Source organism: Oryzias latipes, chromosome 23 (assembly GCF_002234675.1).
Source record: "Oryzias latipes chromosome 23, ASM223467v1".
Lineage (NCBI taxonomy): Eukaryota > Metazoa > Chordata > Actinopteri > Beloniformes > Adrianichthyidae > Oryzias > Oryzias latipes.
In genome coordinates, this window is record NC_019881.2 from 19,368,880 (window position 1) to 19,396,429 (window position 27,550).

A 27,550-nucleotide genomic window follows, 5' to 3' on the forward strand; every position below is an offset into this window, starting at 1 on the left:
ATGGAAATGTTTTTGTTGTTTTTTCTATTTGTTAATTTATCGCAAGTTATGTCGCTATATCGATCACTAATATCGCATATCGCGGGTTTTCCTCATATCGTGCAGCCCTAGTGTCGTATAATTCTAGCCAGTCACAAACAGCAATTTTTAATTTCTCCTCTATGATCGATTTTCAAAAGGTTGTGAATTAAAAGGGACGCCATGCATACGCCACTACCAAATCCGAGTCCCTGAAAAGTCAAAATTTGACTAGTTTCAGTGCTCGTTCAATGGCCGCGCATTTTGTGCGTGTAGCCCGAAAACGGTTGTAAAAATGTGCACAGCTACTCGAGATTTTTTATACATGAAAGTTTTTACTTTGACTTTTTACTGGAAGTGGTTGCTTGAACACCCGTTGCAGAGGGCGCCACCCTCTGAATGTTTTTTTAAAGTCCCCTTGAGGTTCGTCATGAAAATGAAACGTACCATAGTTGTGCTTGAGGCGTTTAATGAAGTATTTAAGGTAAATTGTTTCTCCGATAAGCTTTATGTTAAGCTTAAGGTTAAAGGTCAAGCAAATAATCAGATTGTAGTTTTACAAACACTTAAATCACCCTTAAATGAATGCAGTTTTATTTATTTCAGAGAAAATTCATGTTTATAACCAAATATTTGGGAAGCTTTTACAAAAACATTTGTACTAAAAGGCAGGGTTTTCTGACATACAAAATCCTTAGTTATTTTGAATTAAAAGCAAAACAAACTTGCTATAAACCAGTGACGTGCGGTGAGGTTAATGGCTGGTGAGGCACTGACGTCATCAGTCAGATTTACAAACATATGAACCATACTGAGTAACTTATTCACCATTTAATTGACAACAGGTAACGTGTTTTGTTTAAAATATCATTTCGACATGTTTTTTTTCATATACAAACTGCAGCTTAGAAAAAAGCACAAACATTATTATAGTCTTACCTTTACTTGTAAATAAAGTCCATTCGCCGCTCCTTCTGAAGAAAATGACTTGCTGCTTGCTATCACTTCTTCTATTATTTTTTAGCGTCATAATCTCAGGGCTCACCGGCGCCCCCTAACATGAGGCACGGGAACTTCTGGCCTCACCCAGCGGCTTTTTTGCCAGCGTTTAGCGCTCAGCACAAGAAACACGTCCCTCACATACAGTTATTTATAAAAAACAAACACTGTACATCATATACATCTGCTAAATTATGTAAACTCAGCTCATATAGTACAAGTGATTGAACCGACATACAGAGAGACAGCAGTACCGTCTGACTGCATAGGTATTGCGCAATCCAAGGTGAGCCTCAGCGGGCTGGTGCCTCATCGCACGTCACTTATTAGTATCTGAACGGCAAATGCGGAAATTCAGCGATTTTGAAAAGAAAAAACACCCAAAAATGGTACATTTAAATGGAAAATGACTGCAAAGCACAAATTACTGATTAAATATAATAATTGAATTTATTTTTTCTCTTTTCTTCCCATAATGACAGGTGAGGCACAGCCTCACCTGCCTCTCCTGACTGCACGTCACTGCTATAAACATTGTTGGTGTTCTTTAAATGACTCAACGGTTTGTGCTATAAATGTATTTCAAGCTGATTCTGAAAGCTGAGACAATCTGCTTTTTTTTTACAACACTTGCTGAGGACTTGTGAATCTCATATGATTGTCGGATTAAAACCTCTCATGTTGCTTGTGTATCAAAGATCGGTGGCACCACAATCGTTTGCTACAGTCGTACTACAACAATCGGTGCTACTATAGAAGTAGGTTTTACCTTGAGTCAGTGTGCCGTCACTGATTCAAGCTTTTTTCTGAGGCCCAGAGGTTTTTGTGTGGAGAAAAGTGTCCAAGTCAGAAGTTTAACATCATTCCAATTCAGAGAAGCTCGCAGGGAGACTCCTCCTCTTCTGCAGACGAGTCCCCCACGCGCTGTGTGAGAATCTGAAGACCTTCAAGTGAAAAAGCGTTTCCTGTCCGACAGCAGCAGCTTCCATACGGTGAAGCGGGGCGTGTCATTTCACACTTGTTTCAGATGCACTCGGAGGGATTTTCAAAAAGAAACTGAGCACAGAATTGATTTGAAAAGCATCAAGCTGTGCAGCGGCGACTGATAAACCCCATGTTTGTATTTCAGAGTGAAAAATAAACCCTGACTGACATGAAAATTACTGTTTAAAGAAAAGAGAAAAAAAAATGAAACGGCTGGGATGCCGCGCGGATGGCGCTGCGAGTCACGTTCCAGACCGACTGGCTGCTATGCATCAGCGGACTTATTTTGTTTTGGGGGCTGGAACTGTCTGAGTTTGTTTACGTGAAGCAGAGGCGTGCGTGCTAACAGGAAGATTGTGACAGCACCTGCTGAGATGCGGCCCTGACATGACGAAAACAGAGAAATGAATCGCATCTGGAGGTGCATGGGATTTCCATGTGCAAAACAAACAGCAAGCAGTCAGGAAGAATTGGTTTTTTTGCCGGTTTGCAGCACATCTGGTGTAAAGGTGAGATCTTCGGTTCTTCATCCGAAACAGGCCTGAGTGTGATCCCTCGTCTTCTGTGTCAGCTCCAACACGGACCAGATGTGGCTCCGGTTTTTTAAAGCCTCCCTGATATTTTCATTCGGATTGGAGTCCACAGCTGCTGCGCTGAATGTCAGGCTTTAAGAAAAAGAAAAAGGTCTGCTTCACACCAGCTCCTGTTTATCAGGAGCAGACGGGGTCTGCGCCATGGCAGCTCCGTGATGCTCAGCGCAGACCTGCCAGCTGCTATGAAGATATCTGCACGTTCTGTTCTTCAGAGTCTGAACCGCCTCCAGAGGAAACGAGCGGCTGCAGACAAAATGGAAAGTTCTGACATAGAACTGGCATTCAGATTAGGCTTAAAGCAGCATCTTTCCACCTGAAATTAGCACATCTTATCCGTTTCTGCAGGAAGTAAACTAATAATTAAATTTTTTATTTTTACACGACTCACAAAAGTTAGGAATGTTGCATGATGAGTGCAAAACCAAAAGTAAACGTATCAACACAACATATCGTTGCACAGATTTTTATTTAAAAGTCCAGCAGTAGCAGATAATTTTGTCTATGAGAGGACCACTGTTGCTAAACATCACCTGTTCTTTCAAAATGTTAGCAAAAAAGCTTTTTTAGAAGATGCATAAGTCTGCTCTTGGCTGATAAAAGGGAAAATGTTGATTTTCTACGTCCCTCTTTATTGATGTCTATACACTTTCTTCTTTTTGAATATTTACCTGAAATGAAGAGACTTGCTTTCAACAGTCATTTGAATCATAGTCATAGTTATCAACAGAGTGTTTTAGTCATGTTGGAAACATGACTAAAGTGGCTAAAAACTTGGGACTTTTTTAACTTTTTAATTATGAACTTATATATTTTTTCCTTTTGTCCACTGAGTACCTTTGTGGAAATTCAATATAAAAATCTGTTTCCAGTTTGTCTGCCTCTCCCCTGGAGATAACAAACCTTTTATACCTGAATTTTGAATGAAAACCTTTTAGTTTATTTGTTTTTGCTTTCTTCTTTAATCTCGCTAACACTTCTGATTCTGGTTTTTCAGATTTATAAGCCAGGCCACACCTATCTTTTAATAAAAATGTCAACATTTAGATATAAAAGGATAACAAAACCACTCAATTTTATGTTTTTTCTTTAAAGGTCACGACAGTGGAAGATTAAATAGAGATTTATGCTGGACTTTAGTATCGCCTTTTCACCTGTATCTCCTCTTAGATTTGCAATTTTTTTTTTATCCTTTTAGAATGTTTGCATGCAAAATGTCATCCTAAAATAATCGTTCATACGTTTTATAAATCTGCAAACATTTTCATACAAGATCTGCATTATTATTTTTATTTTTGCCTCAAAGCCCTTCTTTAACATGCCAAGCATGCGCCTGGTTGGAGCTTTTCCCTCATGAAGCCTGGGAATGCCCTGCGTCAAATCTCCATTTTTATCAACAGTCTGAGCACTCTGCTGTTAGATGGAAAACCAAAGATCTGCTGTTTACCAGCAGAGATGGTGAGCTTCAAAAGATTTTGTTTTTAATGAGCTGTCAAGACATAAAAGAGGAAGCGTAGCGGTCAAGCGAGCGCTTGAATGAGGCTTTATCTTTCGGTTAGGAAGATGTGGATTGTTGCAGAAAAGATCACAGATGAAGATGCACATCCAGAAATAATTTGGAGACGAAGAACGAGGTGTTCCGCAGATATTTGTTTCTTTGTATTGCGCCGTGGCGTTTGGGAGCCGTCAGTGCAGATCAATCATTTAAAAACAGTCGCACAAGTAAGCTTGTGTTGTGAACAGAGTGACAACAGCACAGGAAGCACTCTGAATGTATCAGACGTCTTCATTTTCCAAGCAGCTGTTAGAAGTCCTTAGAGCAGAGGTGCAGATTGTTTTAGCACCATTGACTGTATATGAGATATGGACTGAGTGACCCCGCCCCCCCTGGCATTTCAAACAGGAAGTACCCGCTGGTTCCAAGAAGCCAAAATAAATGGCAGTCATTGTATTGGTCAGAATAACAATTCTTGCTCTGGTTCTATTTTTAAACATGTTCTTGCTAATCCTAATTTTGTTTTATTTATTTTTTTATGTGCAAGTCATTAAAGGCATAAACTGACCAATCAGAAGTCTCGATAGAAGTATGTGGTTCAATATTTAAAACATTTGACAGATGTCGTGTGGTCGGGGTTTAGACTCCCAACAAGCTCACTCCCGACTGGTGAGAGTGGTTGCCATAGAAACGGAGACCAACTCGGACCAACCGCTGCTTACTGACGACGTCCGGGTCCAACATGGCGGTGTCCGTTCTGAGAAAAAAATGGCGACTGAATTGATTTTATTCGGTTGGAGCTGAAAGTAAGGCGTTTTCAATGAGTCCAGGTCTTGTATACAGTCATTTATTAGGACATTTGATGTTTAATGTTGAAAGGAGCTGCAACCATGTCAGTTCACCTCACCCCCCACAGCAAGAAAGGCAGTTTTCATTCACTCCAACTAGACTGCAGTAGTAAACATTACATGTTAATACAGATATTATTATCATAGTACAATCGATGAATTTAGCTGATATTGAACATCACAGTTCAACAGCAGTTTTCTTCTTTTTGTGTCTTTATTTGAAAGGTCAACTTTTTTCATTTCAGCCAAAGGAAAAAAATCTGAAGAACTAAATGTCAAACCCTGAATGTGATTGAAACATTGAGTGTAAAAGGTTATTGCCATCCAATGCAGACAGGCTTAAGTTTGGATTTTTAGAACTTGTTTTTTTTTTTAAAATATAAATCTCTAAATAAATATCTAAAAATAAATAAATATCTAAAAATAGTAGATATTTTAGGTTTTTTTAATGCGACACCCCGAAAAAACACTCATTAGAAATAATGTTAGAATTTTTTATTTCTTATTTAAATGTATTCTAATTATTATAGTTGTTTGTAGCAAGACACACTATTTCAAAGATAAAACAAAAAAATGTTGGAGAGGTTTTCCTTTATTTCAATACAACCCCCCCCCCAAAAAAAACACTTACTAAAAATATTAGAATATTTCCTATTTCAATCAAAATTTGGGTGTTTCTTTTAAAGTATAAAAATTATTTTGTAGTCACGTACAATATCATAACTTAACCTTCAATAAAAAAAAAACTTTATTTCAATCTGAACCAATAAAAATGTGAAATAATGTGAGCATATTCCTTAGCTAGACCTAATTTACATTATTATCCTCACTATGCAAAGCAATCCCCTACCATGATACTTCTTTTATCAAACCAAATTAAACTTGATTTATAAAATAGCGCTTTTCATGCATTTTGTGCAGCTCGAAGCGCTTTAACATTAAAAACAGAAAACACACAACATTACAGTAAAAGCCCAACCCACCCTTCCCCCTTCCCACTCCCCTCTGTTAAAACACATGACCCATGGCCCCCACGTATAAAGAATAATGACTATGTAACTTTAAATTAAAAAAAATAATAATAAATAAGCAAACAAACAAACAAGTAAGGCTTGGCTCTGCTGTGAGGAAACAGTATTTTGGAATCTCTTCATACCAGGAGCCAGCCTGGCCATGGGGGCATCGCCACAGCGCCCACCCAGACTGGGACAACACTGGGGTCCACTTCACAGCCCACTTTATAGTTTTTTGTGCACCTAAGGAGTCATTTTAGTACAAAGTTTTCTTGTTTTTATGTTGTTCAAACAGAACATATACTTACAGGATATTTCTCTGACATAAGACGTTGTTGCAAAAACTATAAGATTTCAGCTTTGAACTGTTTGTTTGCCATATTTTCTAAGATGACATGTCTTCTGCTTGTTTTTAAAATGTCAAAGAGCTGAAACAGCCCCGAATTTCCTCCATTTATGAACACCGTTTGTGAAAATCTCTCTTTGGACTTTTGGCTTTGAGAGGCTCCAAAGTGCTTCTTCTGATCCGTTAAGAGCTGCTGCAGCTCGTGGTTACGGCTCGACACTTGTCTGGATGGGGCCGCAGGTTTTTACGGGTCAACAGGCCGTCATAGTTGTGATCAACACAAACTGCTTCATGCTTTTGTTTTATTAGAAGACACGGTTGTGTCGTCCAACTTTCACTTTTCTCCTCCTCCATTTGAACCGTCTATGTTTTATTCAGGTATTTAAATTCAGAGTTTAACTTGGGTAAAAACAAGAACTTATTTAATGAAAGTACCATCCAGAAAACACTGTCAAATGAAATTCCTCCCTGCAGCTGTAGCGTGTTATATCTAATAAAAGCCTGCATATTTAGGGAATGAAATCCTCTCATTTCTTCTCAGAGAGATGGAGAGATTATAAAACAGCTTTTTTTCTTGTTTTTTTGCTTTGTTTTGAGCGTGCGTGTGAGCGGCGGCACCACAATCCCGACCACCGCTGATGAAATATTCAGGCTCTCTCCAGCAGACTGGGTTTCCAGGTCAGCTGGGGTTTCAAAGAACTCACTTATTCCAAGGAGCTAACACACATTTACATTTAGAAAGCCTCTTTTTATTGTAAAAATTGTTTTTTTCAAGCCTTTATGCTTGATGACGTTTCTAAACTTGCATGAGAGATTGAATCTCAAACTTGATTATCTATTTCTGACTTTTAAATATGTTATAAAAATCGCCAGAGAGCCTTTTTTTTTAGATGCTGTGTTTTCTGCTTTCTTCAATTTTCGTTTTACTGAAAAAAAAGCTATGAGAATTAAACGAATTAAACCCATTGGCGACTTCCCGCCCTTCCTCGCCACCCCTTTTTGACACGCCCTCACTGATTGTGCGACTGCTACACACCCCCTCACTCTTTCCTTCTGCCCCTGCCCCCCTCATCAGAGCTGGAGGTGAAAATTGTATAAAAGCACTCCTTCTTTTTTTTTTTTTTTTTAATTGAAGGCCATTTTTTAAATTTTATCTCCATGGCAACCATTATATTTTTTGCTTGCCTGTGGGTATCAAACAGGTCCATGTAATTTTTAGAAGAATTGGCAAAAGTAATTTTTTTTATTTCCTTGGCAACAGAGATTTTAGTTAACTACACTAAAATGTTGCACTATGTTCATGATGTATGTTACATTGTTTCGTTCAGCTTGAGCCGAAGATTCATGTATTAAATGTTCACATTATTGCAGGGAGGCAACAGGGAAACGCTAACGGCGTTTAAAATATACAAACCATAAAACCAACGTGTTTTACCCAAGTGGCTTCACAACGATGCTCGAAGAGTTGGGAGGTGATAGACTGAAATTCCTATAAGGAGTTTAAATCTGTAGCTTGTACCAAGGCGGGCTCTTTATTAGAAATTTTTAAAGATTGCGGCCTCATCCTGAGGTCAAATGGCAGCAAAATTTCGGTTGTGTGAACAAAAGAAAGATGTATTTTAATATAGAAGATCAGATAACTCCTCATTTCCAGTTTTCGAGCTTCTCCACACTGCCCTCTCACCGTCCTTCACAACTCTGCCACCAAGGTCGGAACTTTATCTACAGGTGAAGGATGACGTGTCAGGGGGAGACAAAGGGGCTTGTGGGTGTGTGCGGGGGGGGGACAGAGACGAAACGCAGCTCTGACTGATGGATTGAAGCCACATCACGGCTCTTCAATCAAACCCGAGTCACAGCAGACCTCAGGAAAAACAGGAGGACTATTTATCTGACACACTTCATTTTTTCCGACATCTCTTTCCACCAAAGGCCGTTAGACTGAGCATTGCTCCTGTTTAGATCTAAACAAGCTTTAGATCAAACCATATAAGAGGAAATGAGAACACCACCCACCTGTACGCGGCATAACAACACCGCCTTTCTCGATGCGGTGCTTCAAGGCTTCTGGTTAACAGCTTAAGTACCCCAAAGCCCCAAACGTTTAGTACCATGCTTAAAGCTTACTTTAAATTTAGCTCCTGATGACTCTGGCACTGAATTTCATTGATGATAAACATCTCTACAGTATCTGTAGGGGAGTGGGAATCTTTAGGCAGATTCAGGAGGCAACGGTTTGTTTATGCAGCGATTATCAATACATCCTGAATGTTTTCCCTTTCCAAGACACTGGACCAATATTACCTACTTTTCTACACCAAAGACCAGATCAAAACAGGGTTCCCTTGTTTATCAGGGTTAAAGGCTATGGTCTCTAGATTTGGAGAGCTGCATGCATCAGTACAAGAGATGTGGTACGGAGGAGATTGATTGACAAGGTCTCCAGCCAATCAGGACGCCGATGTTTAAAAAAATCGTCAAAATTGCCGTTAAAAAGAACCGCAAAAATTGAACTGTGATATAGTAAGGGAACACCGCACACTTGTTACACTTTTATAAGGAACGTACACTTTTTGAGATAAAAAATGTTTCGTTTGATATTTAAAAAGCTCTCACAGCTTCAACCATAGACATGTTTTCAAGGAAAAATGTTTCCTGGATAATGTTGGTTCTCATCAACTGGGTGACATGGCATCTGGACTTCAACTGTTCCTTGAAACGTTTCGCCGCTCATTCAAGTAGTGCAGGATTCAGTCCACATTTGAACCCCCATTTTCCTGCAAAAGGATGACAAGAGAACAAGAGAAACCAGCGTCTTGTTATCCCCCTGTCACAGAGTTGTTTGGTGTGGTTGCGCTGGAGTTTTGGTTTTCTTGGGATCTAATGAAAGGGCAGCATGGTCAAAAGGAGACGAATTGTGTCTGAGGGCTTCCCTTCTGTTGAGGGAAGGGTTATTAAAATGTGCATGTGTTGTCTCTCTGACCACATGCAAACCATTTGTCTGTCAAGACCACGTTTGTTGAAGGCCCATTTGTGATATCCACAAATATTCAGAAAAAGGAAGAAGTACAAGTCTGCTCTTATGCACAGCATGACCTTTGTCCAAAGCCCTTTGACCATCGACATTGAAAACGCTACAATGCTTCCAAACATTAGTTCACGCAAAGTCGGGTCTGATGGTCTGATCACACAGGGTCACCCATGTCTGTGTGCTCTTTAAAAATGTCGAGTGAAAAATCCGTTAAAGTTGATAGTTTTGTGTTAAATCATGTTACATTTCACAGAACAGAATCATTTATGGATTACATCGATGCATCCGATAATGGATTTCCATATTGAAAGAAAAATGTAAAAAATAAAATAAAAAAGTTAATAGAAATTTATTCAAACTTAACTTTAAGTAACTGTGGATGTTACATTTTGAAGTTAAAAAAAACTCAACTGCAGCTGAGAACAGGTGGGTCTTTAAGCTGAATTTAAATGATCTAAATGATCTAGATCTGTGCAATATAGAATCTGAATGCAGCTCCTCTATGTTTGGTTTGGACTCTGGGGAAAAAAGACCAGAGAGTTTTGGCTGCTACATAAAAAGGAAATCTTGGATTTTAAAGAGTGCAATTTATCCATTTCCCCCTTTTTTTTCCAGGAGACTCCTAGATCTGGCAGCAGCCGCCACAAAAGGTGAGTTTCTTTTCTGCTGATCAATAATTACGAAGAAAAGTTTGAGTTTGCTATGACTACAAAGATCTAACGGCCTTTCTGCTGGTTTCTGGCTGTTGTAGTTCAGAGAGAATTAGAGCTGATGGCTGTTTTGAACCATAGTTGACAGGACACCATGTGGGCCTGTGACACTTCACTCAGTCTTTGCTGCAGCTGTCACGGCTGAAAGCGAACGCATCGCTTCCAGAGGTTTTTTTGAGGCAAAAATGAGCCAGTCTTCATCAGCTTTTTTTTTCTATTTCTATTTCTTCCTTGCCGAAGAAACCTGGAAAATTATTTTATTACGGCTGACGGTTTTAGTCGAGCAAGTTTTTATTATGTTTTTCAATTTAACAGAGGTTCAGACACAATTATAGACTCTCACTTGTTGGTGTCAGATTGTTTCTTTCTCGCATTCCTCGTCTTTTTCAGTCGACTGAAGTTGTCAGAACATAAGGAAAAATCAATAAACTTAAGAATTCTTAACTCCCTTGAAAATCCTGCAGGTTTTTGTCAAAAGTGACCGTCTTCTTCCTCCTAATGCCCCAATTCCTTATATATAACTTTGGGAATGTATTGCAAGGATGCATTGAATTACCTTTCTTTTGTTTTTGGACTGTTTTATGAGTCCAGTAGGTGTTTGCTTTGCTTTATTTGCATCTGAAGTGAGCATTGGTGTCCAACCTCAAGCCTGGCCCCCCCAGCTGACATTCAATCTGTCCGTGTAATTATGGCTCCAGCTCTCATCAGCTGGCCCAGATACACTTGAATGCACGGCGTTTTGAGAACGAATAACCTGCCAGGTGGGCCGGACGGCACAAGATGGCCGTCGGAGCGAGCGCAGTCCACTGTTCATCTGTCCGAGGCATTTCTGCTCTACCTGTCAGGACTCGTATTCTCCCCAAGTTCTGGATATTTCTGTCACCGTCCCTCTTGTTTGCCGTCTTTTGACCATTTAAAGTCTGAAGTCAGACTTCCTCCAAACCTCCTCAGAGTCTCAGAATTCCTAAACCAACTATCACCTCATTCGCTAAATTTAGCGTTCTGTACATTTTCCAGCTTAAGCAGCTTATTCTTTGTGAAAAAGGATGAAAAAAAACAATTTTTTAGTAACCTCAGGGGGGCTGAGCGGTTTGCAGGTTTGCATCTGGGAGACCCCAGACCTGCATCTTCAGACAAGCAGCTGTGAATGCGGAGCTGTTTTTTTCTTGGATTAATGTTATGTATCAGGGTTTAGCAGCTGGAAAATCAGTGGGTTTGCTTCTTTGTGCTGCAGCTCCCAGTGAAGTTTCTGCATCGACTTTTGAGTTTTTGAAGAGAAGCTGTTTCACCTGCCACGGCTGCTGATGCTGCCTCTCCTGTTGGAGCTTTCTGCCTCCCGCTGAGGCTCCGGATGGCTTTTGATTGGCTCAGCCAGTCACCTCCCCCTGTGGGGTGCTAATGGGCCACAGTGTGATATTTAGTCTCCAGGCAGTGGATGTTTAGGCTTGGCTTTAGCACCTGCTGTGCTTCCTGAGTATCCCAGTGTGTTTGGTTTGGGTGCGACAAAAGTTCTTTAAAAGGACAGAACTCACAATTTAGCTGAGGTTCTTTAGCACGCGGTGACGCATTTGTTGTTGTAACCTATGGATTTTTCATGCATGTTTGTGCCTGCACTCCTGCTGATAAGTAAAGTGCAGCCGTGAAGATTCTCTCTGAAAGAGATGAATGAAACCTACTTTATCTTGGTGTGGGCGAGCGCCACCGAGAGCTTTTCAAGGACTTCCCTTTGAGGGAACGAGATGACGGCGGCTTTTTCGAGGATCCGGGAAGAATAACCCGTTTGTTCTGGAAATGTCAAAGTACAGAAATGGACCTCACGTGCGCGACGATTGATGCCAAGGACTAGTGTAAAAATGGATTTAAATAAGCTGAAAGCTTTCAGCTGCTCCTCAACTCTTTTATACAAACATGTTTTTCAGCAAATTAGAAAAAAAAAGGTTTATTTATTAATTTATTTATTTTAGATCATTTTTTAACAAAATGAAATGCCATCCCTCTGAAGACTTTTTTTCTCCTCATAGAAACTAAAAATCAATGCTGATTATTGTAATTTATTTTCTTTTGTCTTAATAATTTATCCATTTGTCTTAGTTATCAATGTCAAACGTTATCCAGCTGTTAAGCTTAGCTTCTGATCTTTCAAATTTCAAAATAATGAACTTTTTTTTAAATGTCTGTGTTTCTTCAATCAGTCAGGGTATCGACTTCAGGGGAACGATTCATTTTAACAGCGGTTCCAATCATATCATAATCTGTGATTGCTTCTCACTGCTTGTCGCTTTGCTGCTCTGTTAGTGCTTCAATTTTAAGTCAAGTTTGAAGAATTGAACACTTCTCGTTAAAAAAAACATCCTATTCCACAACCTTTGTGGTCAGAAAGTAGTTTGTGTTTCTGCATTCCCAATCCAAAGACTTTATAAGGAGAGCTGTTAGTTTTATATCAGGAAGTGATGTCATGTAGATAAAAAAAAAGTGTAAACAAATAAACGAACCTGAAAGCTGAGAGCTGATTAGCTACCAAAAAAGTGCCAACCACTACAATAAAATGAAAAAAAATGTGCAAATAAATTAAAAATTAAATAATGCAATATTGACTTGTCAGCAATCAATTACAAAAGGCTAATTTGGTTGGAAAATCTAGTGAGAAAAAGCTTAAAAAAGTACTAATTAATGGTTCAGTCTCAGTTACCTTAAAATTTCAATATGTTTTAAAAGCCCGGATGGATCATATTATTGTGATATTTATGCTAAAAATGTTTTGTTTCGTGCTAACGTTAACATAGAAAATATGTTAGAAGTTCAACAACAATGGAATGACCATAAAGATGCAGAGATTTTCAAGTTAAAAGGCCCTTTTTCTTCAAAAAAAAGTTTAACAAACAAAACGTAAAAAATGCTCCAAAGGTTTTCTTAACTAAATTTTGAGATGAATGAAGATAAACTTTGAAGGTTTGTGGCTAAAAACTGCACAGCTTTCTATTTATTTTAATGAAATACAGAATAATTTAATTATAGTTATTCACACTAAATGTAAATGTTTGGATGCCCAAATAATTTTAAAATCTGAAAGAAATCTGAGTATTTTATGTGTTAAAAGTGAAAAGAAAATAAAAAATAAAAAAAAGGATTAGCATTTATTTGCTAAAAAGGAACAAAGGAAAGGTTTTATTGTTAAAGTCCAACACTCTCTGAGCTTCCAGACTCCTTAACGTTTTTGGTAAACTCTTCTGAAAACGAAGGCTTGTCCTCTGGCAGGTCTGTGCGTTACGTCTTCCAGCAGCTTTCCTGTCTGCTTCAGCTCCACAAATGGACCAGCGGGGTCCTTCAGAAAGCTCAGTCATGCCTGCAGACTCTTCAGTAATTTGATTCTCAGCAAGGAGGATTTTATAAACCTGTCATAGTCTTGCTCATACTGGCGAGTGGGACGCGTGGCGTGCCGAGGCAGCAATTTATTTCAAGTTTCCACGCCAGCAATCTTCAGGTTAAAAAAAAATAAAAAATAAACAGCATATGCAAAACTCATGCAAAAGAGTTGGAAATACGGCAGAAGTAAAAGTTGATGTTCGGCTCGAGCTGTGCTCAGAAAGCTGTGTCATTTCTCAAGACGTGACGCACACGTTCCCATTGAAGCTGTGCCATTTCAATAGTTTCTTAATCAGAATCCTTTCTGCTCCAAAGTTACAAATCCGCGTTGGCTGCTCCTCCATTAAAGGCATGAAAGGCAGAGGGATGTTAATAATGCATGGCTAATTGAAAGGGCGAACACGCCGAAGATATTCCCACCTGTTCTTTTGATGATGGATGTGTCAGCCCATTGAAGTTTAATAATGTGGCCGTGATTCATGGCTTCAAACAGCCTCGGTGTGAACGCGGCGCCGGACTCTCTGAATAGACACAGTGAAAGACAAGTGTGACTCTTTTGAAAATTTGAATAACTTGAAGCTAAATGAATTTTCAGGTGGTGGGTAGTGGGCTGAACTGTGTGTGTGTGTGCGTGTGTGTTTTGTCGCAGCTCTACTGGCTCTGAGGACGAGGTCACCGAGAACGCCCGGCAGGCGTACGGCCGCCATGTCCGGGAGGGAGGAGCCGCGGGACCTGGGAGTCTGGAGAGGAGGCTGCACGAGCTGGAGATGGTACGACCCATCAGCAATATAATTTGATGTTTTACACATCAACAAGCAAAAATTGTTTCATCTTTTTCATGACAAGACAATTCAAAATCTTGAAATGATCTTATTTTCAGTGCATGGAATGGGAAGATGTCAGCGTAGGGCTGGACGGTACGAACACGCGTGTCGTCTGGATGAAAACTTCTATTGTTTCATGTCTAAAGGTCGTTTGATGCTTTGTTCACGGAAAACGCGTTTTCGATTTACCGTTTCCAAGTAAAAGTCTGAGCAAACACACAATAATGGGCGTTTTGGACTTTCGCATTCAAAACTCTTGCATTCAGACATCGCTATGCAAGTTTTTAAGTCTGATTTCGGGCTCTCTGAAAGTTAAACCAGTTTACCTTTGACCAGTCGGGGTTTCGTATTCGGTTGTGACGTAGGCGTAGCGTCTTTTTCAATACACGGAAGTTCTAACCATTTGAAAATGGATCATGGAGGAGAAATCGATAATTGTGGTTGGAGCCCAGACGGAATTATGCGACACCAAGTCTTGGAGGAAGATTCACATTTCACACCAAGCCTCTTCCAACTGTAGGTACATGCGCTAGCATCGGGTAGCGACAGGAGACACCTTATGCTAAAAGGGCTTTCACCCTTGTACTATCCAAAGCACTTTAACATTGGGAGTTGGATCATCTAGACCCACTAGACCACATGTGTCAAACTCAAGGCCCGGGGGGCCAAATGTGGCCCTCCATGTCATTTTATGTGGCCCGCGAGACCATAAATGTTTTCAAATTCTTAAAATAAAAATAAAATTTGGTGTGTACTTATTCCTATCTATGGGAAATTGGACTTGAAATATCGGATTGGGCAAATATACATCAGGACTTGAACACTGTCCATATGACCTAACCTGACAGAATCAAATGTAAAAGAATTTATGCTAGAGTAACAAGCAAACATGTTTTTTTTTCATTACATTTAGTTACATGTATAAGTTATATCTGGGCCTTTGAGGACAGCCGCTATGCTGATGTGGCCCTCAGTGAAAATGAGTTTGACACCCCTGCACTAGACAGTGCTCTGAACCTTTTTTCTTCAATGATTTGTGATCTTCACTGGTGTCCATGGATTACATGAAAACTTTCCACCTTTGTCATGGTAGGGAGAACACCTCAATGTAAGGGTGGGGTCATGTGGACCTCATAAGATAGCTCAAGGGTTAAAGAACTCGCGTTCAGCTTAGTCTTGAATGCGCCCCACATGTCTGGTGTGTACAAAGCTTAATGCTGTATTCACACCGGCTGTGTTGACTGCCGTTCAAGTGGACACTTTCAATAAAAAGTCTATGCAAACGCACATACTTTGGGCGTCTGGAATGCTCCTGATCGCTCGTGATTCGCACATTTTTAACTCCAGCCACGGGCTTTACGGACAAATCGGGCGTTCATTGATCCAATTGGTTGAACTTTTTCTCATGGCACTGTGACCATTCGGGGACTCGGATTTGATAGTGATGTGTATGTAGCGCCGTTTTCAAAACACGAAAGTACCGATCTTTGTAAACATGATCACACTTGCGTTTTTGTTCCCAGCCGGATTATTATGACACCAAGACGGACATTTATAGCAACTGAGCTGTGAAAACGATAAGCCTGGAGCAAGATTTGCTAGATTTGTACTGTTTTGACGTTTCACATCAAGTTCCCTCCCTCTGTAGGTGGTGGAGAAGCGCTAGTAAACAGTGAAAGAAACCGAAACAAGAGAAAATGAATCCCTGCACGTCAGGTGTACACCACCGGCTGAAGACGTGTCAATGAACCCACATACAGCGCGTTCTTGAACGCACCACACGCTACTGGAGTATAAGTACCTTAACGTAGGAGATTTGAAAATGGATCAAAAGAAGATCGGACTTTGGGACAGAATAAATCTAAAAACAGCTGAAAACATTACATTCTTATGTCTTGTTCTTTCTGTTTCTTTCCATGTTACAATAAATTCTCAGCAGAAACGTTTCCAGCAAAGGCAGATTACAAAATTACCTCTGATTTAAACCCATAAGGACAGCTTTTATTTTCCGCTATGCTGTCAGCGTGTTACTCATGAAGTGTCACTAAGTTCTCCTGCTTGTTTCTGCCCAACAGAACAATGAAAAGCTCAAATTCCAACATTCTCTCAGTACAGAAAGATCTTATCGGAGCTTTAGTGCACTGTGAGATTGTCATGGCCATTTTAGAGCCTCAATAAAAAGAGCTTTGTTCAGCTGAATTTTCAATTGAACTCCATTGTTGAGCTGCCAGAGTTCTGATTTTATTCCGTCTGAAAGCTGCAGCTCTGCTCTCGCCTGTGTTTTTCAAAAGATGACCTTTAACGGCGCAGATATTTCTTTTTCTTCTAAGCCGCCTCCATCAGACACTCAACCCTCACTGCCCTCACCGTGGAAACTCAACTCAGAATCAAATGTCACTTTGGTTTCTGTCAGAAAAAGGGTTTTTAAAGTAAGAACACGGGTGACCTCTCTGACTTGGGTCCAACGTGGGCTTTTTTTTTTGGGTCAGATGACTAAAAGTGCCTTAGAAACTGATTTTCACCCAAGTTTTTTGGACTTTCACTTTAACGGTCAGGTGTGCACACAGGTCTGGATAAATGTGTTTGAGGGAAACCTGCAGCCTGATTAAAGACATAAAAAGACATCCCAACAAGATGTGGTCATCTGCTCTTCAGTAACTGGAGCTCCTCAAAGCCGAATAACCTCCACATTTTTAGGTGCTCACATTGACAAATATGCTGAGTAGCAAAAAGAAAAAAATAGATTAATCTTTCAAATTTTGATATATATATATATATATATATATATATATATATATATATTTTAAGTTTGTTTCAAAGCAGTAAAGTAAAAATAATTCTTATCTATTCATCTTTTTGTTTAGTCTACATTTTTGATTCTGAACATCAATAAGGTTTTGTTGAAAGGACCTTTCCTGAACTGGAACTTTTTATTATCAGTCAGGCGTTTTGGTTTTTCCTGCACAGGTTTATCGCACTCGAATAAAACTCCCCCAAAACCTGTTTTTTTTTTTTTTGGTAACCCAAGGACAGTTGAAGGTCAAACAATTGAGAGCAGACGTGCCTTATTCTGCACAGGAGCCGGAGGTCCTGGAGAAATCTGTGCTTGCCTGTGGAGAACAGGCGATCAAAGCCCCAAAAATGGGAAAGAAAAAAGAAAATTCACGTGTTTGTAGTTTTTCGTCTCAGTGAGGAACAATAACTATGTGTTTCCACAATCTGTTTGAGGAGGTAGACGATAAGAACGCCATTATTTCCTTCACAAGCTCTCCGTGCAGATGTTGTGTTCTGCATTTAGAAAGTCTGTTGATTTGGGAAACGGCAGCCTAATCAGCCAGAAGACATAAACACAATCGACTGATCTCTAAAGGCTTTCTGAGTCCTTCTTTGCAAATCAAAGAGATCTCATTAAAATTAACTTTATAATAAAGACATTTAAACATTTAACTTCTGGTTATGCTTGAGATTTCTGCAAGAACAAGGCCTTTCTGGATCTGATTAGATGATGAAACAGAGATCCCCATATCTGAGCAGGAGAATGTTATCGATGCTTTCATCAACCACACATTATATCCAACACCGTTCCTGAGGTCAGAAGCACGTACAGGCTTTGGATTGGAGATTGTTGAGAAGGGAACACAGAACACTTCTGGACTCTACATCAGTAGCCTTTAACCATTTTTAGGCGTCAGAGCGGTTCAAGGCCAAGCCATATTTTCATGGACCCACCAGTATGAGGCTGATGTTGGCGTCTGATTTGCTTCTGTTTTTGAGAAAATGAATTTTTTTTTAAATAAAACTGGCCTACAGAAAAAAGGGGTTTAAAAAGATGGTCACTCTGTCCTGTTTTCATGTACAGTCAATGGTCAGGATTAAGTCATAGACAAATGTGGAGGAGAAATTCTGGTAGTTTTACTAAATAAGCTCCTTAGAATCAGATGATAAATAAAATGTAAACGCTGTAAAATGAATGTGTTCGTCTGGGACCTGCTACTACAGGCAAATGTAGAAACATTTATTAACGGGAAAAACTGGTTTGGGGGAGGAGAGACAATTTATAGATCTTAAATAACTAAGAACAACTGTGATCAAATGTCAAAGTTGAAACCCAAAGATCCTAAAACAAAGGACCTAATAGGACCAAGCTCCTGTTACCTTCACTGTCATCATTGTGTCCAGAAACAATACCTTTTGTCTTTTCCTTTTAATTGATGGAAGTTGAGCTGCATCCAGGAATTTAGCTGCACTAAGAAGCAGCAGCAGGAGTCCAGTGGACCGTGCTGGTTTGAGGAAAGAGCTGACAAAAGCTCTGTTTTGTTTACATAACTGATATGAAGCATTGTTGTGGTGCATGATGGGACTGAGCCTGCACAGGTTGAACAACAGAGGTCCTAGAATTAAACCATGAGGATCTTCTTGGTGGTTCCTTCTGGTTTTTGAATGGAAACATACCACCGCCTTCAAGGCTTATGAGCTGAGCTCTTTATTTCAGCCGGTAAAACACAACTATGTTGTTTGTTGTTGTTGCTGCACAGTCAAATCCTATGTTTAGATCAGAGGATGTACCTGTTTTTGCACAAACACAGATGTAATTTTTAGTTTTATGATTTGAACTTTAGTACATTCAATTTTTAAAGGTCCAACAGCATTGGATTTATCAGCGTTGGTTTGTGTTTCTGTGTTTTCAGGAGCTGGATTTCGCCTTTAAAGAAAACACCAAGCTGCTGAAGGTCATCGAGGATAAAGAGGATCTCATCGGGAAACTAAAAGAAGAAATCGACTTGCTGAACAGGGTAATTGTTTTTATTAAAGCCCACCTTTGACAGCCTTTATACTGACGCACTGACGCATAAAAACGCATTGACACTTAATTCTAGGGCCAACACAATTATTAAAACCCCTGAATGAACATGTGTTTATATATCTAGGCTATAGATATCATAAACGGAAGAACAGTTTTTTTACCTTTTCACAGAAATACTCAGAAATCCAATTTTAACCTTAAATATCTTTATAGATATGTCCTCCATCATTAGAAAAATGCTTCCCTAACATGTTAAAAACACCAAAACACAATTTTTATCAGAGTGGGTCTTAAAAAGATCAATCATCTTCTAGGGGTGTACCATTCTGTTTGCATCTATCATACTCAGTCAGCTCAGAATTTTCTGGATTTGGACTAATATTTTTGATTATATGTATATACTTAAAGAAAAATATACTCCTGTTGTTGGAAGATCCTTAAACCAAATGAAGAAATAGGAAAAACTTTGTGTACATTTATGGACAACAAAAACAGTTGTTAGATGTAGCTCAAGAATGACTAATTCTGTCATTTTTTATCTTTTTAATTTATTTCCTACACAATAATGAAACCATTGGCTAGTAGGTATTGCAGTGTTTGATAAAAACATTATTTTAATGAGAAAAGAAAAGAAACTGGCAAACACGTTGGTTCTTTGCCACGCTCTTCTTCTTCTTTGCTCTTCACGGACTTTTAAAAATCTTTAAAGCTTCTGAATTCAACCTTAAGAGTTTTGTAAGTCTATAATTAAAACATTCAGGGTGAAGTTTATTCTCACCTCCACCGTGTTATTTCACATTCAACAAAGTACAGGCACGGGCGAAGCACAATGATCAGGAAATTACAAGCTTGCCAACTCCACCCAATCAGTGTGGTATTGTTCAGCTAACTCTGCTGGAAGACCAAGGTTTCAATCAGACACTGTTATAAACCCAGACTTTTTTTTTTGACTGGATCTGCCTTTAAAAAGTAGTTTGGAGGTTTTCTGTATAAAACGGGGAACAGGTAGATTTTTACTCCTCAATTAATCCTCAATCAGGGTCATTTTTGATCATTCAAATGCAGGTTTGTTTCCACACACAACTGCAAAGGTTACCCTCCGGGGACTTTCCTTTTTCACATGTCGGCGTGAAATAATGAGTTGTTATGGTTGGACTTTGAAGCCAGAAGGGATGTGTGTGTGTGTGTGCACTTGTAGGGGGGTTCCCCCTTTAGTGTAGATCATTGGTGGGGAGTTGATTAAAAACCTTTTTTTCTTCCAGCAAAGGTCATCCCTGCTCTCTCCACGGCCGAGACTTCATTTCTGACACGCTTTCTGGGGAAAATGTGTGTATGCGTGGCAGGAAATCTGATTTCACTTTATAAATGAGTGAAAACAGTATTAAAAATTCAACACTTGAGATTCCATTTCAGACCACACTCATTTTATTTCAAGTCAGGTGCACAGAAGCATCACTTTAAATGTTGAAGTCGGTGGAATGTGAACACTGGAGGAAGAATACCAAAAATGTTTGTGCACACTTATTTAAATATCTCTACATGAGGAGACGAATAAATGTTAACAGAATCAAACCCAAACTGGAAGATTCAGGTTTAGAGACACAGATTTTAACTCCAAAAAGCTTCATCTGACATTAATAAACCCTTCATTCAAACTGCCATTACAGACGGATACGAGCAAAAAAAAAAGGAAAATAAAAAAGGAGATAACAAAGTCGTAGACCCTTTGGTGAGCCTGTGGAGCCAAAATGTTCATGCACAATTCTTTCCACGGGCGTGCTGCAAGCAAGGGTGAAGTACAGTAGGTGAGACACAGACGCATTATTCTGATATTTTTTTTATTGCCCAAATCCAATGCACTTTGCAAGGGGCCCTTGCTCCATGTGGACCGTTAGAATTCAGGGCATTTAGGGGTCGTCCTATGGGAATCTATTTATCATCTGGTGTGATATTTACTTGCGGTCAGTAGAGCCAGTGCTTCCACCTTACCAACAACTCGAGTTGGTGTAAGGTCACCGCATCACCCATACTTCATAAATACGCGCAGCTTACATGTGCCTGGCGAATACTTCACGGTCCACTTACCACATCCACGACAATGGTACGTTCCATTTTCACGACGTCTCTTGAGGTGTCCTTAAGGGAACGGGAAATCTTGTTTATGTCCTACTTTATGGTTTAGCGTCTAACCCACTATTCTTCTTCCGTTTGTAGCTTTTCTTCACACCTCTGTTGCTCCAGTCATAGTTCCGCTTCGATCATCTTCTAATCTATTTTAAAAGCAAATTAAAGAAAAACCGTGTCGTTTTCAAGGACATAGTTTCTGCAGAAATTTGCCTCCGAGTTGTGGACGGGACTGTTGGCGTGTCATTTCCCAACATGCCTTTGTTTCACTCACTTCCGCCAACTTGCAGCCTCTCACAACCCCAACACAGCATTTCCAGTGCAACCAAAATGGCGAGCAATATTGGAGCTTCCCATCTGTACAGTTTGGAGCCAGATTCCAGCTCTGACGAGGAAAACAAACACAGATCTATTTGGATGCATCAGAATGGAGCCTTTTGGGCCGCTCATTGTAGCACCTGTGTCACTGCTGCAGGCCGTTTTCCAACAGCGTTTTTTCCTCTTCGCCTGATTCACCACAATTTGAATTAAGAAATACACTAAAATGGAATTTTAATCTTAATTTTCTTTATATATGTCCTTCATCGTGGGAAAAATGATAGAACATTCTAAAAAAAATACAACTTTTATTGGAGTGGGGCTTTAAAACAACTGACTAAAATGATCTGAAATATTCAGACTGAACAAGCTCTAGCCGCCCCGTGTTGGGGCCAATCATATCTAGATGGATCAAACTCTGGCAGAAGACGAGTGGATGTTGCTGGGTTATTATCTGGACACTTTTGTTATGGTGGACACCACAAAACCCATCTGCAAACACAAAGAGCGCAATATTGCAGGAGGAATCACTCTGATAGCATCACGAGGACGGCTGGCTGGTCATAAGAGAACGCTCTATATAAGTCCTCCACGAGAGGAGAAGCGTCTCTGAAAGGCTGATGTCAAACACCAGATAGCGGCGGATCCAGTCGGCATCCCTGCAGAGGGGGATCAGCCTCTCAATCACTGCAGATGTTTAGCTAAAGAGATAAAACCAAACAAGGAGGGGGCGAAACAATACAGAAAGTTTTTTGTTTGAGTTTCAACCAGTTTAATGCTAAACACTTGAGAGGGAAAATGTTATCTTTAACCCCTTAACCCAACCCCTATGGGGAAGTTTGATGACTTTTAGGAAGTTTTTGTCTCCACAAACTGCTGTTAATTTAAATTTTAGGGCCATGGAGGAAGGGAGTTATCAAAATAAAAGAAAGCAGGTTTTAGTTTTAAGGTCTCTTTGAAACTCTTCAAGTAAATCAAATGTAGAGTAAAAAAGTTTACCTTTAATTGCAAAGTTGTACATCTGCAGAGTAAAAAAGTATTCCTCAAATTTTCTGATATTTCTAAAAATGTATAAGCCATCCATTCATTTTCTTCTGCTCATATGGGACCAGGTGGAAAGGAACACAGTGGTGTGGCGTGGCGTTCCCAGGCTAGCCAACAACACGTCGTCTCTCCAGCGTATCGGGGGGGACGATGTGGAGGACCGGTGGCTCTACTCTGAGCTCCTTCTGGGTGACCAAACTCCCGACCCTTTGTCCAATGTTAGGTTCAAGCCACCACTGTCAATGAAAAGTTCATCTAAGCGCTCTTCTCTGCTACATTTTGGCGTCTGTTCGTCTTTGTTGCTGCAAATACGAACATCTTTAACCCTTGTGCTATCTTAGATGACCCCCCCCCCCCCCCCCCCCCCCCCGTTACATTGATGTGTTCTCCCTACCATGACAAAGGTGGATAAAGGTGGAAAGATTTCATGTAATCCATGGACACCAGTGAAAATCACAAATCATTGAAGAAAAAAGGTTCAGCGCACTGTCTAGTGGGTCTAGATCAGTGTTTTTCAACCAGTGTGCCGCGGCACACTAGTGTGCCGTGGGAGATGGTCAAGTGTGCCGTGGGAAATTGCCCTCATTAACTGATCTAAAAACATTTCCCATCTCCGGGATTTCAGCTCTGTGTTCATCCAAACAGGCCCTGATAAAACACTGAGGAGTTAGGAATATAAAAGATCATAAAATACTTTTTCTTTGCGTTTATTTTATTTTATTAAAGACATTTTGATAAGAATGACGGCAGCGCGATTCAGCTGCAGCTCCGGCTGTATTTAGGAAAAGTCCCGCCCCTTTACCTGTCTCCACCAATCATTCTTGAAGGCTTAATCACATGTCATCAGTCTGCCCAATCAGAAGTGGTTAAAGTCTTCACTTCCTTGTCTCGATTTAGCTCGTAAAGTCGCTCAGTTCTAACAGAAATACCAGCTAAAGCTCGTCTTTAGCGGTGTAGCTTTCCTCAGAATCCGGTATCAGACCGTGGAACAAGTGAACAAAACCATGAAGCTCCGAAAAGCGATCTCCGCCGGCCGTTTTTATGCACTACATCTCCCATGATGCATTGGGTTGTGAGAGTGACAGCGTAAAAGGAGTTCTGTTGTTAAACGTCTTGAAAACAACGAACACACTTCAAACTTTTTTTAAATCTTCTAACTTAACTTTTATTGCATCTTTTAGAAAAAAACAGCTGCAGTTTCCAGCTTTTTCTGCAACAATTATCACAAAAATGCATGTGAGATTGTGGAGGGCTGTAGATCAATGCAGACTATGAGTTTCTCCTTTTTTTTTTTCATTTTTGGATGCTGGTGTGCCGCGGGATTTTTTTTAAGCTTAAAGTGTGCCGCGGCTCAGAAAAGGTTGAAAAACACTGGTCTAGATGACCCAACTCCCAATGTAAAAGTGCCTAGGATAGCACAAGGGTTACAAGCAGTCTGATTAAAAAAAAAACAGCTGAATCATTAAATTAACATTCAGAAAACCAGAAAAACTAAAGCTTCAGACTAGGACTGTGACGATAACCGCATCACCGCACGTTGTTTTTTTTTTAAGTTTTGCATATGGCGCGTGAATGGAGCTATAATAAACACATTAAACACATTCATCTTTCCTGAAAATTGACTTTTTCTGCTAGTCCTGTGTTCAGACTTTCCTTCTTTCTTTCAGACTGGTTTCTCCTTCTCTCCCACCGCTCTCTCTCATAGGCGCGCGCTCTCAGTGCCTCCGCGCTGCACGTGCCACGCGGCTCCTTTACACACTGGAGCGCGCTTTCAGAAGCACACAAACTCATTCTACAACAGAAGTTTTCGTCTCGCGAGAAATTTATGACAAATTTACTGCGTTCTAATTGTTAATTTACATTGTATTCATTTCCGTTTCAAGCTGCGTGCGTTCTTAAGGGCGCGCGACAGGGCCGCCCGCGGAGGATTTTGTGTGTGTGTGGGGGGGTGGGGGTGGGGGGGGGTTATTAGGGTTCACCTTCACTCCAAACATGAACGCGCACTGTTAGATTTCAATGAATATCACTACATGTTTTGTTTGGGAACTATTTTTTGCAGCGTAACGTTACGTGTCTGTATAAACAAAGGCGGAGCCTCGTGCCCCGTGTTCTTCATGGCTACCGGACGTGTCTGCAGTCTGTTTATTACTGGGCAATAATTAATATTCTGAGAAAATGTGTGTGCCAAAGAGCACAGGTAGCTAGTGCAGCTAGAGAACGGTCCGCTGCAGAGGGATCAACACGCACCACCAACAAACATCTGCGCACTTTCCTCCGACATGCAGCGCTGGCCCACACAGTCACAGTCAATCCACAACACCTATATGGGCTTTATATAAAGTTAGTTCATTAGTTAGGTAGTAGTTAGTTGTTACTGTTATTTTATAATAAAGAATACTACGTTGTAATTGTATTTATTTCTGATGCGGCCGCCGGGAGATTTTTTTTGGGGGGGTGGGGTGGGGGGTCTGCGGTTAACCGCGGTTAACCGCGACACTGCGCCCCCTGGTGGTTCATCACCGCGGTGATGAAAAATCCGACACCGTCACAACTCTACTTCAGACCATGTTGATAGTTAGCTCCACCTTGCAGGGGAAAAAAAAGTACTTGGTTATTGCTTGACCTAACTGTGTCCCTAAAAGGCTCAGTAACGCCTCATCTACTGACTTTCAGAAAGTTATTATTGAAAAATGGACCAGGACTAGGATGAAAGTCAAGCCTTCGATTATTTTCTTTTGTCCTTTCAGTTTAAATGATGCTGCATATTAAATCATGACCTCCTTGCTGTGACTTTTAGAGCTCCTCTAAGTGGCGTTCCACTCATTCCCAACACAATCATGACGGGTGACGGAGAACAAAAAAAAAAATATCGAGGAGTGAGTTTGATGAGGCAGCTCAGGGCCGAGCTCTCATTTGAAGCTAATTGATGCTGTTAATGTTTCATTTGTCGCTATCAAGGCAGCCTGACAGGAAGTAATCCAGTTTGGACTCCCTGTCTCACTCGGACTCCCCCCTTCACAGCAGAAGAGAATTATATTCATGTCGCGTCATATATGATATTAAAGTTGCTCACTATTGAGACTGTTGTCTTTTGATTCACACGTTACTATCAGTCAGCCTCAATAAAATGGAGTTATAAGGTCAAATATGGTTCGTTCTGTTTGATCTGTGACAGGCTGTGGGTGAGTGCCTGTCAATCAAAAATCTAATGCTATTTTGTAACGACGTGGTCATATCTGTAGGGGCTAAAGCAAAGACGTTGAGAAGTAAAACTGAAGCCTAAAGTGGAACAGGTGCATCGCTAAGAGTTTGCTCCGCCCACCTCAACACCAAAAGTGAACAGTTGGGTGGGACAAAGTAAAAAGTCTCCCCAGCCTCAATATAACTCTGATAAAATTTCCCTGGAGAATCCATGGGGTTGTAGTCGCCGTTTTATCTTTTTTTGTTGGTAGAAACTATTCATTAATGTTTTATTGTGCCAACATTCCAAAAAAATGTTCTATTTCTACAGTCTAGCATAGACAATAATTAACAATAGTTTTAAAATAATAGTCAAGTCGTCTTTGATGTTAAAAATGTAACCAAAGGAAGTTTTGGAGGCAGATTGTGAGTTAAATTTGGCTTATTTATATTAAAGTGAACGGGGACTGCTCGAGTAACAAGACTACTACAGCTTACGTGATAAACTGAGCCGTCACCTTCTTTGTCTGCCTCAAACAGGAAGTCAACAGCTGTGTCTGAATTTACCCACTACTTCCTGGTCGGTGCGCTATATAAGGCGTTTGCCGTTTTGTCGAGGTGTCCGAATCTACAATTCCAGAAGCCACTGCCCTGGAAATTTCCCAGTGTGCAGTGATACTCACTAAATCGGCAAATATGGACCACAATGCATTGCCTTTTTACTTTGGTAAATTGATGACATCATATTTGTTGTTTAAATAAAAAAATAGAAATTAAGCATGCGTCTAAATTATCCCCCTTTTAGTGGGGATCAGGGAGCAGTGAGCGAGTTTGGACACAACCCACACCTTGCATGTGACCACACCCGACCTCCTTTTGCTTCAGTTAAACCTCTGCCCCCCCGATCTCCCCACAGGACCTGGATGACATTGAAGACGAGAACGAGCAGCTCAAGCAGGAGAACAAGACTCTCCTGAAAGTGGTGGGCCAGCTGACGAGGTAGAAGTTCTCCGCGTTGTTCTGGAAGCCCGCCCTTCTCCTGTCGTCCTTCCCGGGGGGGGGGGGGGGGGGGGGGGGCTCATCAATCCCTGCAGCATGCTCTCTTAGCTGTATGAATGTTTCTCAGAGGTGGGGCTGAAGCTCTTTGGAGGCCTTAAAAAAAACCCATGTATCCCATAGTCTGTGAGAGCGGAGCTGCATGGTGGGGGCTGTCTGTCACCGTGTACGTATTTAATGTAAATGTAATGTACATAGAACATTTAGGTTGTTTGATTTTTGAGGTCTAAAAGAAGAAAGAATCAAAGAATGTATGTGCTACAATAGCTCGCACCGGGACGCCCTGAAAACAGACGTTTCCTCTCTCCAGTGTTGGAATCGTGTTTTCTGTCCAAACTCACCACCGTCACTGCTACAGGATCAGCAGCCAAAGTGGGCGCCTTGCAATGCGTGGAAGACTTTTGTACATTCTTTAACAAAAAAACAAAACAAAAAAAAGGAAGCCTGGAGCTTTATTAATGAACACTTAGCTTTTCTTTCTTCTAATTCTTATTATTTTGTTGTTGGTACATTTCCATTTGACAGGAGCACGTAGAAGAAATCTGAATAAAGGAAGTTTTAAATGCAAATCATGAAGTTAAGGGAAGGTTATGCGTCACATATCCATGTTAACGTCTTTCTGTCAGTGATGAAGTGCTCCAGAGATGTTTACACTTTGTCTGAATTGAGTGGAGCGAGCTGCAGAGTTGTATTTTTTTTTTTTTCATTCTCGTGTTCTAACCAAACAAACCAAAAGAACATTGTATTTGGAGCACGCCTGTTGTGTTTACTCAAGGGAGCCGGCTTGGCTGGCTGCAGCGTCT

The 27,550-nt window shown here is 40.4% G+C and overlaps 1 protein-coding gene across 2 annotated transcripts in view; it reads left to right on the plus strand.

Moving 5' to 3' along the window:
- Window positions 1-26,759, plus strand: part of pawr (pro-apoptotic WT1 regulator) — a 75,923-nt gene extending 49,164 nt beyond the window's left edge. For both annotated transcript variants that reach the window (XM_023952338.1, XM_023952337.1), the window contains exons 4-7: window positions 9,940-9,974; window positions 14,047-14,167; window positions 18,910-19,014; window positions 26,608-26,759. In XM_023952338.1, the coding sequence (XP_023808106.1) occupies window positions 9,940-9,974; window positions 14,047-14,167; window positions 18,910-19,014; window positions 26,608-26,694 (348 nt within the window). In that variant the 3' untranslated portion in view covers window positions 26,695-26,759. The remainder of the gene's footprint in view (window positions 1-9,939; window positions 9,975-14,046; window positions 14,168-18,909; window positions 19,015-26,607) is intronic.
- The last annotated feature ends 791 nt before the right edge of the window (window positions 26,760-27,550 follow it).